This window comes from Anolis sagrei, chromosome 4 (genome assembly GCF_037176765.1).
Source record: "Anolis sagrei isolate rAnoSag1 chromosome 4, rAnoSag1.mat, whole genome shotgun sequence".
Taxonomy (NCBI): Eukaryota; Metazoa; Chordata; class Lepidosauria; order Squamata; family Dactyloidae; genus Anolis; species Anolis sagrei.
This window is the reverse complement of record NC_090024.1, coordinates 207,300,624-207,316,603: the sequence shown is the minus strand read 5'-3', so window position 1 is coordinate 207,316,603 and position 15,980 is coordinate 207,300,624. Positions and strand designations below refer to the sequence as shown.

The 15,980-nt window shown below is 41.4% G+C and overlaps 1 protein-coding gene across 2 annotated transcripts; it reads left to right on the top strand.

The window, feature by feature from the left end:
• Positions 1–544: 544 nt before the first annotated feature.
• SLA2 (Src like adaptor 2) lies at positions 545–15,171 on the top strand. Of its 2 annotated transcripts, XM_060772401.2 has the most exons (8): positions 545–760; positions 1,015–1,188; positions 6,343–6,439; positions 7,192–7,278; positions 8,405–8,508; positions 10,951–11,100; positions 11,489–11,621; positions 13,433–15,171. In XM_060772401.2, the coding sequence occupies exons 2-8, from the start codon at positions 1,080–1,082 to the stop codon at positions 13,575–13,577; spliced, it is 825 nt and encodes a 274-aa protein (XP_060628384.2). In that variant the 5' UTR covers positions 545–760; positions 1,015–1,079; the 3' UTR covers positions 13,578–15,171. The 2 variants fall into 2 exon arrangements, with proteins under 2 accessions (XP_060628384.2, XP_067324233.1); XM_067468132.1 differs by lacking the exon at positions 545–760 and having other exon boundaries at positions 830–1,188.
• Positions 15,172–15,980: the final 809 nt, after the last annotated feature.

The window sequence follows — 15,980 nt, the reverse complement described above, 5'->3', positions numbered from 1 at the left end:
AAATACACTGAGGAGTGCAGAAGATGTATGGTGCCCCACTATGCCGCTGTTCTGCCCAGTCTCCGATTTGCCTTATCTGGACTCAGATATCTATTGAGAAATAAGCCCTTGTGAGGAAGTCTTAAACACACTTCCATGTGTTTTTTAGTTTCTTCAGCTGGATACACTACCTACCCCTCATTCTACATAATTTGAATAAGATGGATTCAAATATCTTAAACACATAATGTTTGTTGTAGTTTACCTGGAATGTCTAACCTTCTGGCAACAAGTTGGCATAGGTCAACATGTGACTTGGACATACACACATGCATGCACACACAAGACTACTGTGCACTGCTGAATATTGGTCATTTTATGGCTTATATGTAATCTGTATTGTGTGAAAAGCAGATCGCTGTCAGAGCAGCATGTCTTGTCCAAGCTGTTCCTGGCATCTGTTTTCTATGCAGAAAAAAACCTTATGACATTAACCACCTTTCCACTTACGTCAAAGGAAACTGATCAGTTTGTGGGTTCTCAGTTTTTAAGCACTTCTCAACAACATGCACTCAAAGGGATATGCATGCACACAGAGTCTCTGACTCTAGTAGTTAGGTTCAAGAATACTTCTGGCAAGAGGAACCAAGTGGATTTTACACTTTTGATTTTGATATTTGCACTTGCATATGATTTAGGGGCAACCTACTACCTGGAAGTGTTCACAGCAAGAAATTTAAACAACTGAAGACGACTTCATGCTCACAGAGAAGCTTCTCAGGTGTGTTCTCCTCCTTGGAGAGTCTTAATTCCTATCATAGACCTGGATTTGTTCTGCTACATCTATGTGGATCAAGGTGTGATCGAGTGTGCTATCCATAATTGTTTATGGTAAACCAGCTGTTAGGAATTGTGGAAGTTGAATTCCAAAACACCTTGGAGGGCTGAAGTTTTCCCATTCCTGGGGTAGAAGCTCAGAGGTGGGTAGCAAGTTTGAAATTCATGTTGATCATCTCTTGTGTTTTGTTTTGAAAGATCTCTCTTTTAGCTGTACCAGAAACCCATTACTGTGTAAAACAACCAGTTGGCAGTGGCCTGTGATGGGAGTCGTTCCCAGTCGGAGGAAGGACATTACAGTGGAGCCAAGGCCACAGCCAAACACACTGAACAACCAGTCTCTCAACTCCAACTTTGTTCTTACACCACCAGGTGGGATTTATGTTGCATTTCCAACCAATTAGGGTGCAGGAGCTTGGGACATGGGTTAGCTGCCATCTTGTGCCCAATTCCTACCAATAGCAATGGAAGTTACAAACCTAATACATGATTTCATGCTGGCATTTCAAATGTCTGGATGCTTTTCTACATTTTCAAAATTATGTTCGAATGAAGAATTTTTTAACTGCATAGCTGCGAGGTAATGCACAAGTGGTAATGTCGCATACCTTTCAAATCTGAGATTTTTTTTTATTATTATTATTATTATTATTATTATTTTGTTGATGGTCTGAAATTAACTGGCAGGACAGACCCACACATTGGCTGGGATTTCATTCCTGGGATCTAGGAGAGCACCGATTTTTCAAAAGTGTGAGAGTACAGAAACTACTAGAGCTTTACTAAGCCACCAGTTAGTAAAGATTCTCCCTTAACCCTCATTAGTCTTCTGGGAGAAAGCTCATCTGCAACATGACTAGAAGTTTCAGACATATGTTTGATACCAAACTTCACTGTAACCTTTTCATGTTGGACCAAATGGAGCCATAGAGTACTGTGTGGTTGACATGGAGGTATAAGTGACTTTCTTTGAAATGGACTGCCTTACAGAAAGGTTTTTGTTGTTCATTCGTTCAGTCGTCTCCGACTCTTCGTGACCTCATGGACCAGCTCACGCCAGAGCTCCCTGTCAGCCGTCACCACCCCCAGCTCCTTCAAGGTCAGTCCAGTCACTTCAAGGATGCCATCCATCCATCTTGCCCTTGGTCGGCCCCTCTTCCTTTTGCCTTCCACTTTCCCCAGCATAATTGTCTTCTCTAGGCTTTCCTGTCTCCTCATGATGTGGCCAAAGTACTTCAACTTTGTCTCTAGTATCCTTCCCTCCAATGAGCAGTCGGGCTTTATTTCCTGGAGGATGGACTGGTTGGATCTTCTCGCAGTCCAAGGTACTCTCAGAACTTTCCTCCAGAAAGCTTATTGAGGGAAATAATGGAGTATAAGATGAGGAAAATAATAGAGTATAAAATGGAGCCTCTTTTGTCAGAACTGCATCAATCTGTCTGTCAGAAACATCTGTATGGCACTGGTGTAGTCCCCCATCTATCTCTTTCGATTTAGGAACTGAAGGTCTCTTCTATTTGTATTAAAATTTGGATTCTGACTGAGGTCCCACTATCACCATCCAGCATGATATGGTGGTAAAAATCAGACAGACTTAACACCAGTATTCTTTTTAAGTATTCTTAAATTTGGGAATCTCATGATATATTATGACATAATGAGCACATTCTAAGATATGTAATAATTCATACACTCCCCTATAATTGCTTCCCTTAAGGAAAAACACAACCCAGCCATAGTGCTTGCATTCTATTCCATTCCATTGTATTGCAGAGAAGACATTAATTACAGAACCACATGTTGTAACTCATCTGTTATATTTTCATCTTAAGCCACATTTTGTCCCGTTATTTCTATCTGTTTAGTGAACTATATCTATCTAGCATGGACTAATTAATTTTATTAGCAGTATTTATTTATTTATTTATTTATTTCATATTGCCCTTCTCACCCCTGAAGGGGGACTCAGGGCGGCTTCACAGCAAGCACCATTTGGTGCCATCACAATAATAAAAACAATCAACAAATTCATGAAAACAGAACATTAAATAAACAGTTGTTAAAACACGCCAGTTAAAATCAGAATCTGGGTCAATTCATTGTCACTTATGCTTATGTCTTCTTTTCTCTAGCCACTATTCAATGGTCAAACGCAAGATCCCGCAACCAAGTCTTGAGTTGTTTAGCAGCATTTGTACATGATAGCCTTCTCTTCTCTAGACCGCAGAGTGGTCTGTTCGCCATCTCCTCTTGCCTTCTTTTACTCTCTCCCTAGCCTCTACTCAGCTTATCAGCCATTTCTCCAATCAGATTGTTGGAGATAATATAAACACATGGTGCATCGTTACATCTAGGCTTTTGTCTATTATCTATCCTGATTGCGCTGGCCATCACAACTGCTATGGGTTTATTCTCAGTCATGTCTGGGGGAAGTTATCTTGTTTACCATTGAGCAGCCATTCTGCCTAGAATTGATTTAGTGTTTATATATGTTTATAGTTTATTTTATGCTCCAGCATTTAATGTTTGCCGAATGAATGTTGTGCTCCACCCTGAGTCCCTTCTGGGTGAGAAGGGCAGAACATAAATGTTTTAAATAAAATAAATAAATAAATAAATAAATGTGGGCTCTCAATCATACACATATGCATACATTCATAGACTGGATTGCTCATCTCAATTTCTAAGCCGAAGACCCAGCATTGTTCATAGATACCTCCAAGGTCATGTGGCTGGCATGCCTGCATGGAGCACCATTACCTTCCCACTGGAGCGATACCTATTGATCTACTTACATTTGCATGTTTTCGAACTGCTAGGTTGGCAGAAGCTGGGGCTAACAGTGGAAGCTCACGCCACTCCCAGGATTTGAACTTGCGACCTTTTGGTCAGCAAGTTCAGCAGCTCAGTGGTTTAACCCACTGCACCACCGGGGGCACCCACTTGCCCAAATAAAACCATATTGAATAATCTAGAGCTAATATGGTAGTAGTAATCTTTCGTGGGTAGACAGCCTCTCCCCACCAGACATTCCTGTTACCTCGGCACAATAAGAGTGTTTTGCAAAAGCAGTCACTCTTGTTGCCACATGGTTTTGAGGCAATAGTGTAGTAATGGTGAGGCTGTGGACCATATTTTCATTCTTGCAGACCACTGCTCTAAATGATGACAAAAGGGGTGCAGCCATATTTGGCTATAACTGAGTATGAAACATTATCTTTGAGTTTTCCTGTCCTCTGGAAGGCCTCACAAGATCAGATGTCATTGTCCATACACTTCCAATTAAAATGCTTCCCCAACCAGGCCTTAGTGCAGTTCACACTAGCATGCCCACTAGTATGGAAATGGGTTTGATCCACTGCTTGATAGGAACCATAAGGTGTCCCTGAAACCGTCAGTCCTCTTATGACACATGCATTAGCCCCCACACACCTGTACAGAAGCTGTTATTCTGCTTTTCTGAGATAAAATAGCAAACGTGGCTGAATTCAGGGCAAACCCAGGCTCATTTTAGGAAGATGCAGTATGATGCTGATTCTATGAAAGTACATATTTTAATATCTATCCGTTCATGAAATCAAGGGTTCTGGAGAAAGAGTCTGAGTACCAATTATAGTTTCTAATCTTTAATTTCAAATCATATCCAGAATAGGTTCTCCAAGGGTAAAGGAGACAAGACAGACAAGAGATCAATGTGAAAATGGAAAGATTTGTCAGGTAGTCCACCAAAACAGGAAAAAAATGCTTTAATTGGGCGCCGAGGCAACAGGCTGGGCCCCTTATGTCCTCTTAGAGAAGGAGACTAACGCGAGGATGTTTTTATGCCCAATTTATCACTCCTTTCTTGCTCTCCAGATAGCTGTGCTTCTCAGAGAAAGGATATGGGGAAAAAAACCTTCCTTACAGAAGCAGATAGTGCTTCAGTAGCCTGAGCCTAAACCTTTTAGGGCTTTAAAAGTACACAGGGGTAGCTGAGATACGACACCTTTGCTTTCTGTGATGCAGCAGCTTAAAAAGCAAATGGGATTTTGTTGACACAACAAAACTCCTTTCTGTCTGTTTCCATCCTGTCTGTCCAAACAGCATTGAATGTTTGCCGTGTATGTGTGCTGTGATCCGCCCTGAGTCGCCTTTGGGGAGATAGGGTGGAATATAAATAAAGTGTTGTTATTATTTTACTGAAACAGCAAATGAGTTGTTGTTGTTGTTATAATAATAATAATAATAATAATAATAATAATCATCATCATCATCATCATCATCATCATCATGATGGCCTGCATCAATAGGAGTCTAGTGTCTAGATCCAGGGAAGTCATGCTACCCCTCTATGTTGCCTTGGTCAGACCACACCTGGAAAACTGTGTCCAATTCTGGGCACCACAACTGAAGGTAGATGTTGACAAGCTGGAATGTGTCCAGAGGAGGGTTATTAAAATTATCAAGAGTCTGGAGAACAAGGCTTGTGAGGAGTGGCTTAAAGAGCTGGGCATGTTTAACCTCCAGAAGAGAAAGCTGAGAGGAGACATGATAAGGGTCATGTATAAATATGTGAGGGGAAGTCATAGGGAGGAGGGAGCAAGCTTGTTTTCTGCTGCCTTGGAGACTAAGACGCAGAACAATGGCTTCAAACTACAGGAAAGGAGTTTCCATCTGAACATTAGGAAGAACTTCCTGACTGTGAGAGCTGTTCAGCAATAGAACTCTCTGCCCTGGAGTGTAGTGGAGACTCCTTCTTTGGAGGCTTTTAAGCAGAGGATGGATGGCCATCTGTCGGGGGTGCTTTGAATGTGATTTTCCTGCTTCTTGGCAGGAGGTTGGACTGAATTGCCCACAAGGTTTCTTCCAACTCTAGGATTCTATGATATGATGGTTAGATGCACACAAACTTTGTTTCATGCACAACATTATTAAAATGATGTGTATAAAAATTGCCTTTGTTCTGTGTGTACAAGGTGTATGTGAAGCATACATTAATTATGTGTTTAGACTTGGTCCCATCTCTAAGGTATCTCCTTATGCTCATATATGCTGATATAGGTATTCCAAAATCCCAAAAGAAAAAGAGGGAAAATTCTGCTTCCTCATCACCTTCTCCAGGATTCATTGTTCTCTTCCAAGGGCCCTGTCCACATCTGGTTGGTAGCTACTGAAGAATAAGGGGCAGTTGGCTATGACCCCATAGCTGGCTGCATAATGATTCAGTCACCCTCCAGCATCTCTGAGGTATGTTCCAGAAGCATTCTCTCCTGACGTTTCACCTACATCTATGGCAGGCATCCTCAGAGGTTGAAGGGTTTGTTGGAAACTAGGCAAGACATTCCACAGATATATAATCATCACTTGCCTAGTTTCCATATGGCCATACAACCTGGAAAACTCACAGAAACCTCTTGTCAACATTCTAGTTGCTGCATTTGGGACTAGTTCAAGTTTGCAGTTTCTCTTCAAGGGCAGCAAAAAAAAATTCAGACATAAGTAGATATGAAGTCCAAGGCACACTTTTTTTTGTTTCTGTACTTGTAGATACAAATCCCTCTATAGCAGTGGCAGTGTGCAATTTCCCTTCTGGGCAAGCAGAGCCGATACTCCGGATGGGAGAGCAGCTGAAGTTGCTGTCTGAGTGAGTACAAGGCATTTTGCTGACTGAGGAAAGCCCCCCATCCTACAAACACCATAGCATTTATGTTTGGTAATGTATTTAAGGCCAAGGGGGTGCAAGGCCAAGAAGCCTGGGCACACATTGTACTTCTATCAGAGGGTGAATACCAGGGTCCGGCTGCCATGGCAGCCTCTACGCCACTCAGCATTTTTTGCCCCAAAGGAATTGCTCCAATCCACCCAATGGAAGCAACCTTGGCTGACACAGACATGGAGGATTAGACATCTTGCTAATTTATTTATTTACGACATTTATATACCTATTCTCACCCAAAGGGGACTCAGAGCGGCTTACAAGTAATATGTAAATACAATACATTATATTAGTACCATATTATATATTACTATAGTGTACTATACTATTATACTGTAATATTAGTAGTAATATTTAATGTAATATAAAATATATAATTATAATACCCTATTAGTAGTATTATATTTTATTACATTATAATATTATCAATATTATATGCATATACAATACAATATATATTATATTATATTATATTATATTATATTATATTATATTATTAGCACAGAGACATGGTGTAACTGTCTTCCTGGCCCCCTCTCTTCACCCTGGTCCCAGAGCAGCAGGTGGTGCTGGGGGAGGGGCTCCCAACTGATGACGTGATGACACAGGAGGCTCCTTCATACAATTTTGAAAGAAACCGATGCTTGAATTAATGTCTTTGCATGATTTTGTTTCTGCAGAAAGGGTGAATGGTGGAAAGTGGAATCGGCTGTGACTGGCAAGAGCTGCTGTATTCCCAGCAACTACATAGCTAAAATTTCTCACAGGTAGGAGATTTTGTTTTAGAGAACATCAGTAAAAGACAGTCATGGGCAAACCCAGGCTCGGGGGACAGATGTGGGCCCTTGGGCTCTTTTCTCAGGCCCTCCTCTCTCATACCATCCTATCCTTCCTACCTTCTCTCTTTCCTTCCCTCCCTCTCTTACCTCTCTCTTTCTCCTTTCCTCCTTCCTTCTACCCTTTTGTCATTCCTTCCTTTTATCCCTCCTTCCCCCCTCTCTTTTTCTTTCCTTCCTTCCTTCCTTCCTTCCTTCCTTCCTTCCTTCCTTCCTTCCTTCCTTCCTTCCTTCCAATTTGTCTTCACTCTCTCCCTCTCTTCCACCCATCCATCCATTAATCTTTCTCTTCCTCCCTCCCTTCCACACTTCTCTTTTTCCTTCCTCCTGGGGGATATTTAGCTGGGAGAAGAGAAGGTAGAGAACCATGCCCCATTGACTTTCTGCTGTTCTAGAGACCAGGGTACAAGGGAGCAATAGTTTCAAATAGCAGGGAAAGAGATTTGACTGAAAAGATTAGGAAGAACTTCCTGGAGAATGGCATAGGCTGCCTTGAGATGTGGTGGAGTCTCAGTCTCTGGAGGCTTTCCGCAGAGGCCGCCTATCAGGAGTGCTTTGGTTATGCCTTCCTGCATGGGAGAGGGTTAGACTGGATGGCCCCTGGAGGTCTCTTCCAACTCTAGGATTCTATATCAGGAGCAGGCAATACAAGATCTAATAGATGTACTTTTTCTCTCCTGTCCACCATTTCATCCTGACCAAGGCCAACTCTTTTGGGATCCAAATGTTTCCTGTCATTCCTTCACTTTCTGCCTCTGAAAGGGAAGAGCGGGGTGCCCTAGCCTGCCCACCCCGCTCTGGTCCACCATGCGGCCCCCAAGTTACCCATGCCCAAGTTGCCTATGCCAAAGTTTGCCCATGCCTGGTATAAGAGAGTTGGGAGTGTTTTTGGCTGCAATCAGGCTCCTATATGTTAGGACACAAATCCTGGTACCAACACATGGGGAAATGTACACACTTCCCACACACTTTTCCAGATACAGTCTTTTGTCACTTCTGAAACTTCTATAGGGCAGGTTTTGAGGGCATTAACAATGTATCCCTCTTACCTTTTCAGATGGCTTTATGAGGGCATCAGCCGTGCAAAAGCTGAAGAGTTGTTGCTGCTGCCTTATAACCGTGAAGGCTCTTTCCTGATAAGAGAAAGCCAAATGAGGAAAGGTATGGAAATAATTTGATTTATAGAGAAGATAGTGGCCTAGAGGTGTTAGGGGTAATTCTAATTTATTTATTTAGCTTCATCTTGGGAAACTTTGCTCAGACCAATAGGCTATAATGCAGAAAGGATGACAACTGGTGGAAAAGCCCACATTGCTCCTAATTTTTTTGGAGAGGTGAATTGTACACGAGAGGTAGAGAACATATGGTCATCCAGAGGGTATGGTCATTTGACTCCACCCCTAGCCAACCACTTAGTTGTATCCTTTAACTTTTGTATGCTGTGGATGCTTAATGATGTTTACGATTTGCCATGAATTCCATATTAGAAAAAGGCAGGGAACAACACCTGGTGAGTTGTATTGCAGTTATGGTTTCTTAATCTAAACATATGGTTCCATAACTGCTCCATATTAATGAATGCTATGCAGTCACAATCATAAATATCCTTCCAATCCTGCTTTTATAGGAAGCAGCTGCACTAAGAAATAGAAGCCTGTTCTGCTGGCAAAAAGGACACGGAAGTAGGATTTTTCACCCCCACTCCTGCAGCAAGTGAGGCCACAACAAGGGGTTGCAAGGGAGGTCCAGTTACTTCTTGTTGCAGCCTCACTTGCTGGGAGGAGGAGGAGAAAGAAACATTACCTTCCAGCTCCCTGATTGCCAAGTTATCTGACCTCTGTTCCATGTCTTGGAGTGGTTGTTGTCTGGGAAAATAAGCTTGGGAGTTTGGGCTAAGAGGTGTCCCTTTAGTTATGCTTTTATAAATAAAGAGATGAAATAGAATGTTGCTTCTTCATATATAGGTGTTTATTAAATTTTAAATAAAACAATACAATAATGCTCGAATGGTGGAATGTTGCTTCTTAAACTGTGGGCTTCAACCCTAAACGGGGTCCCCTCTGCCCAATGTTAGAGTCACAAAAATGTGGTAATAGTAAAAGGTTTCTGAATGCCATCCATTTACACAAATCTCTTTGCTACAACATGCCGAGTTTACAGTGGACTCTGCAGAAAATGTTTTAGCTGAACTGCACAAAAAGGAAAATCAGCCTGTTTAGCAATTCTTGCAAATGCTGATTTATTTTCAGTAGATGTTTTATTTTTATACCTATTTTATATACCTACATACCTGGGAGTTATGTAAACATTCCTCAGACAGAAAGGGTTAAGTAGTGATAAACGTTTAGGAGGTCCTGGTGTAGAATATGGCGTCATCATAATTACCGGTAGGAGCCCCTGGTGGCAAAATGGGTTAAACCCTTGTTTAACCCATTTTGACTGACAGGTTGGAGGTTCGAATTCAGGGAGAGTGCAGATGAGCTCCTGGCAAAAGTATGATAGCTGGGACTCTATGCTGGTTGCGCAACACAGGTCTGAATTAATGAGGGGACACGTGCACGAGACAGTGCAGCGAGTGAGAGACGCATCTGCATCAGAGTCGTGGAAACATTGTTCGTCAGAAAGGGGGAGAAGTAAAATTTCTATCCTGTTTACCATCTTTGTAAGCCGTTGATTATCATTTTACATTAAATAACTCTTACATTACTTCACCCTTATCCTGTCGCACCTGACTTAAATGACTTCACTGCTATCCTGTTGCAGCTGTGTCTCTCAATCGCTCTGCTGTCTCGCGCACACCATCCCTTCATTAATTCTGACCCATATTGCTCATGTCTTCCCTTCATTAATTCTGACCCACATTGCCCAACTAGCATAGTGTAGGGTCCCAGCTATTATACTTTTGCTGAGCTCCCTCTGTCAGCTCCAGCTCCCCATATGGGAACATGAGAGAAGCCTCCCACAAGGATGGTAAAACATCAAAACATTCGGGCGATCCCTGAGCAATGTCCTTGCAGGTGGCCAATTCTCTCATATCAGAAGCAACTTGCAGTTTCTCAAGTTGCTCCTGACACAAAAAAATAATTGCCATCCTCATTGACTTTAAAAATTATAGAAGTCCATTGGTTTCCTAACTCTCCTCCAGAATTAGATCGTCTGCAGGTCTAATTATGTTTAAGAGGAAGAGAAAAACATGGTGCTACATCTCTCCTCTTACAAGACATCACAACAACCCAATGACTGCCTTTGCATGATAGGCCTAAATCATTCTCCTCCCTCTATGTATTGCCACAGATTTTATCCCTTGGGGTTCTTCCCTTGGCAAACTTGCTAAGGAAATTGTTGGCAATGGAGGTGGGGGTTTATTTGAATTAAGCTGCTGTAATGTTTAGTTTAGCTTTGAAGAATTTCAATTTAATTGTGTAAGAAATAAGACAAGTCAACACAAAATCTTAAGGATGATAGCTCAGCATGGAATAACAAAGAAGTGGGTCTGAATATCAAGGCTGTTCCATCAACCAGGCAATCCCACCAGTTTTCATTGTGGCATGGATGTGTGTAATTTCATGGCTGATGGTGCTCCTGACCTCTGTTTGCACCCAGGTTGCTACTCCTTGTCAATCAGACACACAAATCATGCTTCCTGGGATTGTGTGAAACACTATCGTATTAACCGCTTAGAGAATGGCTGGCTTTACATCTCTCCCAGTCTAACCTTCCCAAGCCTACACGAGCTGGTAGACTCTTATTCTGGTAAGATTAATATTTGTATATGACAAAATATGACAAAAGTATATGAAAAAATAGTTACTTGTGAGTTCTTCCCAAAGTACTGAATACTGTTGGACTTCTTACAGCTTGTGGAGCTTATACCTACACTTTGCACACAATTTCTGAGTTGTACAAGCTGTCATCATTACTAATGACAGTTTGTTTACTTTGTCTCTAAGGGGTTTGACAAAATTCACTAGGTGCCGTAATTGATCATGCCAGAATGAGTGAAGGTTGGCAATTGGTGTCTGTAGAGAAGTACTCCCACTAAGACATTTAAGACACAGCAGCTTTATGCAGTGTTTGTTCCTATTGTCATAGAACCTGATGTGGTTTGAATCCCATTTTGACTCTCTCTCTCCTTCTGCAGAAACTGGGGATGGCTTGTGTTGTTGCTTAAAGGAGCCATGTTTCATTCAAGGATCTGCTTCAGATTTCTGCCACAGCCTTTCCAACCCAAAAGTAGTGAGCAAGCCAGCTCTTAACTGGCAAGAGATCAACAGGTATTTTCCCCTCTTGCATTCTATCTTTCCTCGTTGAGTAATGTAAGGGAATTACCTCCAGTTTTCATAATGATCTGATTCAGGGAAGTACTAAATAAATGGATTAGATGAGCCACTGTTACATGTGCTGAGTGGCTGCACAAATGTATACCCAGGCAATCTATATAAATAAAAATGTAATGTTCGTTTGTGAGATTAACATAACTCAAAAACCACTGGACGAATTGACATGAAATTTGGACACAAGACACCTGCCAGGCCAACAAGTGACCATCAATCATAAAAACACTGAAAAACACAGCAGAAGGGACTTAAAAAGCAAAAAAGTAAAAAGATGCTATAGCGCATGCACGAAACAACTCCCCCTGGCAAACAAAGCACACAATAGCATATCCACACTCTCTTCCGGACTACAGCTCCCAGCATGCCCTAGACCAGGCTCTTTAGGAGAGGAGGATGATCTAAATGCACTGCTTCCTAGCTGCAAGCTTTCTTCTCCTTGGATTTCTTTGAGAGCATCCCTATCCCTGCATATTTCCAATTTCCTATTCCTGGACTGCAACTCTCAGCAATCCTCCAGATAGATAAGACAGATAGGTAGGTAGATAAGATTGATCAGGAGGACTGCTGGGAGTTGCGGTCCAAGAACAGGTAGAGCAGAAAGGGGAGAAAGGAAGGGAAAGAAAAGGCAGGGAAGAAAGGGAAGAAGAAGAGAAGGAAGGAAAGAATGAAAGAAAAAAAGGGAAAGAAGGAAAGAAAGAAAGGAGAGAAAGAGGGAGGGAATTTTGGTCACAGCAATGCATGGCGGGTACAGCTAGTATTATATAAAACTCTTAAGCATTATCAGGATATTTTGTCTACAAAGATGCAAATCTAGTGTTATACCAAACAAATACCAAATTAGTTACAATGTTGCAATAAACCATACAAGAATTTTTTGGAGTGACTAAATGCTGATTTTATTTTATTCACAGAACTATACAATTATGTCCCCTTATGTGTTTAGATTAAGTCTCATGGTCCCATTGTACTTTGTACTATGTCTGTTCCACTCTAAAGAACCAGAACAAGATGAGGATATCTACTTGATACAATCCTGGATCAATAAAACACAGGTTGCTTATCAAGTGACTGTAGTCCTCGCGCGGGAGACCCATATGTATGCATTTCACAGGGACCACGTAGAAGAACCATAGTTCTAGTTTTGTATGGAGTGAGGATACACATTATGTATTGTTTTCCAATGTGATTGAAATATTAGTGCAGGGATCTTTGTGTCTGGGAACTAAGCTTCAGTTACAATGGTCTAATTCAGGCATGGGCAAACCCTGGCCCTCCAGGTGTTTTGTATTTCAACTTCCACAATTCCTAACAGTTGGTAGGCTATTAGGAATTGAAGTCCAAAGCACCTGAAGGGCCAAAGTTTGCTCATGCCTGATCTAATTACACAGCCCAAACAAAAAATTATTGTTGTCTTGGTTTTTAGGCCTGTTTCTGTGGTTATTTGGGTTCAGATTCAGAAAATTACACTGGATAGATCACATCAGCTCTATCTAATTTCTTAGATATCGTTACCATGATTTTCTAAGGGCAAACAGATAAATACTGGTAGAAGCCATACGTTCTGGATCTCAAAAACTAGAGCCGATAGTGGAAAACCGGTGCCATTTGTTTTGAACCAGCAGGTCAGATATGCCTAGAAAGAGGGCGAACATTTGAGGCACCAAAATGTGTATTGGCCAGTGTTATTTTAGAAGAGGATGCTCATTCTTCTGCTTTACATGTTTTACACATATATACTTTCTCTTTAGCTCTGACCTGTTGACGGAAGGTCCACTACCAGAAGACTCTCCTATCAGCCTCGGCCTGCGTGAATCTGTGACAACTTATCTATTAATGACTGAAAACCAGCCCTTAGATGATACACTTGGGCAGAAGAGATCCAGAAATACTTGAGATTGTTAGTATTAACTTCTGGGACATGAAACTTGAACATAAGACTTTTTAATATTATCCCCTTGATGCAATATGAACTTACTCTAAGAAGCAGTGACCCTTCAACCCCAGAAAGTCACCCTGTACACTTTTTCACTCTTTTTAAAACTACTGTCGATTCTGGCTTCTATTCAGATAGACTATGTACATTTATGTGCATGTCTTTATGTCTGTTACTCCTTCAAAAATTTGTACCAAGTTGGTGTGAACATGACCAGAGAAACGTACAATGAATTTCCTTAATTTAAATTTCATAGAATCAAAGTTGTAAAAAATTACAAGGGCCATCCAGCCCAACTCCCTACCATCAAAGAATGCATACTCAAATCACTCCTGACAGATGGACATCCACCCACTCCCAAGAATGAGACTTGAGGACACTACAAAGCAGCATATTGCACCGCTGAACAGCTTTTACCGCCAGGAAGCGTTTTTGCAATGTTTAGGTGGAATCTTTTTTCCTGCACCTTTGAATCTGTTACTCCATATGCTATGCTCTAGAGCAGCAGAAAGCAAGCTTTCCCCCTCCTCAATATGACATCATTTTAAATATTTAAACATGGCTATCATGTTCCCTGCCAACTTTCTTTGCTCCAAGCTAAACATATCTAGCTCCCTCAGCTGTTGCTCAGTTTGGCCTCCAAACCTTTGATTGTTTTGGTTGCCCTTCTCTGCACATCTTCTAGCTTGTCAATATCCTTCTTGAATTGTGGTGCCCAGAACTGGACCCAGTATTTTTCCAGGTGAGGCCAGCACAAAGCAGAATAGAGTGGGGCTATGACATCCCTCAATCTAGACCAGACATGGGCAAACTTTGGCCCTCCAGGTATTTTCGACTTCAACTCCCACAATTCCTAACAGCTGGTAGAATTGTGGGAGTTGAAGTTCAAAACACCTGGAGGGCTGAAGTTTGCCCATGCCTGAATTAAGATGACAATGTCCCAAAAACTTGTTTCCTTGTTCTATATGGAATTTCTTTATCCCTATGGAATTAAACAAAGGCTGTCAATATGATTTTAAAAATACACAAAGACTAATTCAAACTAAGTGCCTACTACTCTAAAGCTATTGATAATATCCACAGAAGTAGAAATTACTAGTCTGCTTTCAACAATCCTGCCTCTTACCTGCAACATTTAACTAAATCGCATGCAAGGAAGTTCGAAAGAACATTGGACAAAACATATGTATAAAATTGTAGTTTGGGTGGTATGTGGTGAATTTCACCTTGACCTCTCAATCCCCACTTAGTGGACAGTAGTGGCTGCAATTGAGATTTTGTTCCCCTTCTGCTCAGGAAGCAGTTGGCTGCCATTTCCACCTTCTCCTCTGAACAATCCCCATTCTGAGCGCCCAAAACAGCATTGCTGCTGCAAATTTCCCCTCATACTAGAGATCTCTCTGAAGTGTGAATAGAAACGGTAGTTAGCTGCTTCCTGTTGATCACAGCAGTGGCTGCCTGTTACGTGTATATTGGAAGACTTTCTCCTAAATGAGGGGAGACGAAGGCATTAAGAATAAACACGAGTCATGAGCATCTGTGACTGTCATACAAGATTCCAGTCTTTATTTTTAAATTACAGCCCCTGAATGGCCCCTTGCAGTGTCTCATGCTTTTCTGGTAGCTAAACCATACATCTGACTCTTTGCAATAACAATTGCAATCTTCTTCCTTTGGAGGTCAAATAGGAGAGAAGAAAGGAAATGAAACTGTTTCAGCTGTCACTGGTGTTCAGAATAATATGCTACTTCTGCAAACTTTTGGCCAAAGATCCTACAACATCCTAACTACAATGAGAGCTCTGAAGTTATGTCTCATGGTCCCACCCTCCAATACCCTACTGTTTCAGCCTGTAAGTGCCCCAACTGAAGGGTTTCTGGGGTACTTGCAAATCAGAGGATGAGGACATTGCATTTGCAGTAAACTCCTTGCTGCAAGATGCACTTAGAATAGGCTGCTGGAGAAGACACTTTGGGTCTCTTTGTAGAGGCAAAGTGGGATATAATAAAAAATAATAATACTCTCTTGAGGTCCTGCCACAACTACTAGTCTTAATGTGTCCACATCCAGGAGTGTGATATGGACGTCATTTTCCTGCACCCCAACCTACAGCACCTCAGAAACCCGTTGACTGGGTTGCTGCCAGCTAGAGATGGCTTTTTGGGAACACATTCAGTTGTTAATGACAATAAGTAAGAATTCTTAGCAGTTATGAGAACACAGGTCCAACTAACAGTTTCATAACTACTGAACTTATTTTAAATGAATAATCAGTTATACTTCCAAGCCATTTTCTACTTTCTTAGCTGTTAGTCATCATCATTATTGTCATTTGTTAAAAAAATGCTTAGTTCTTAGAATAA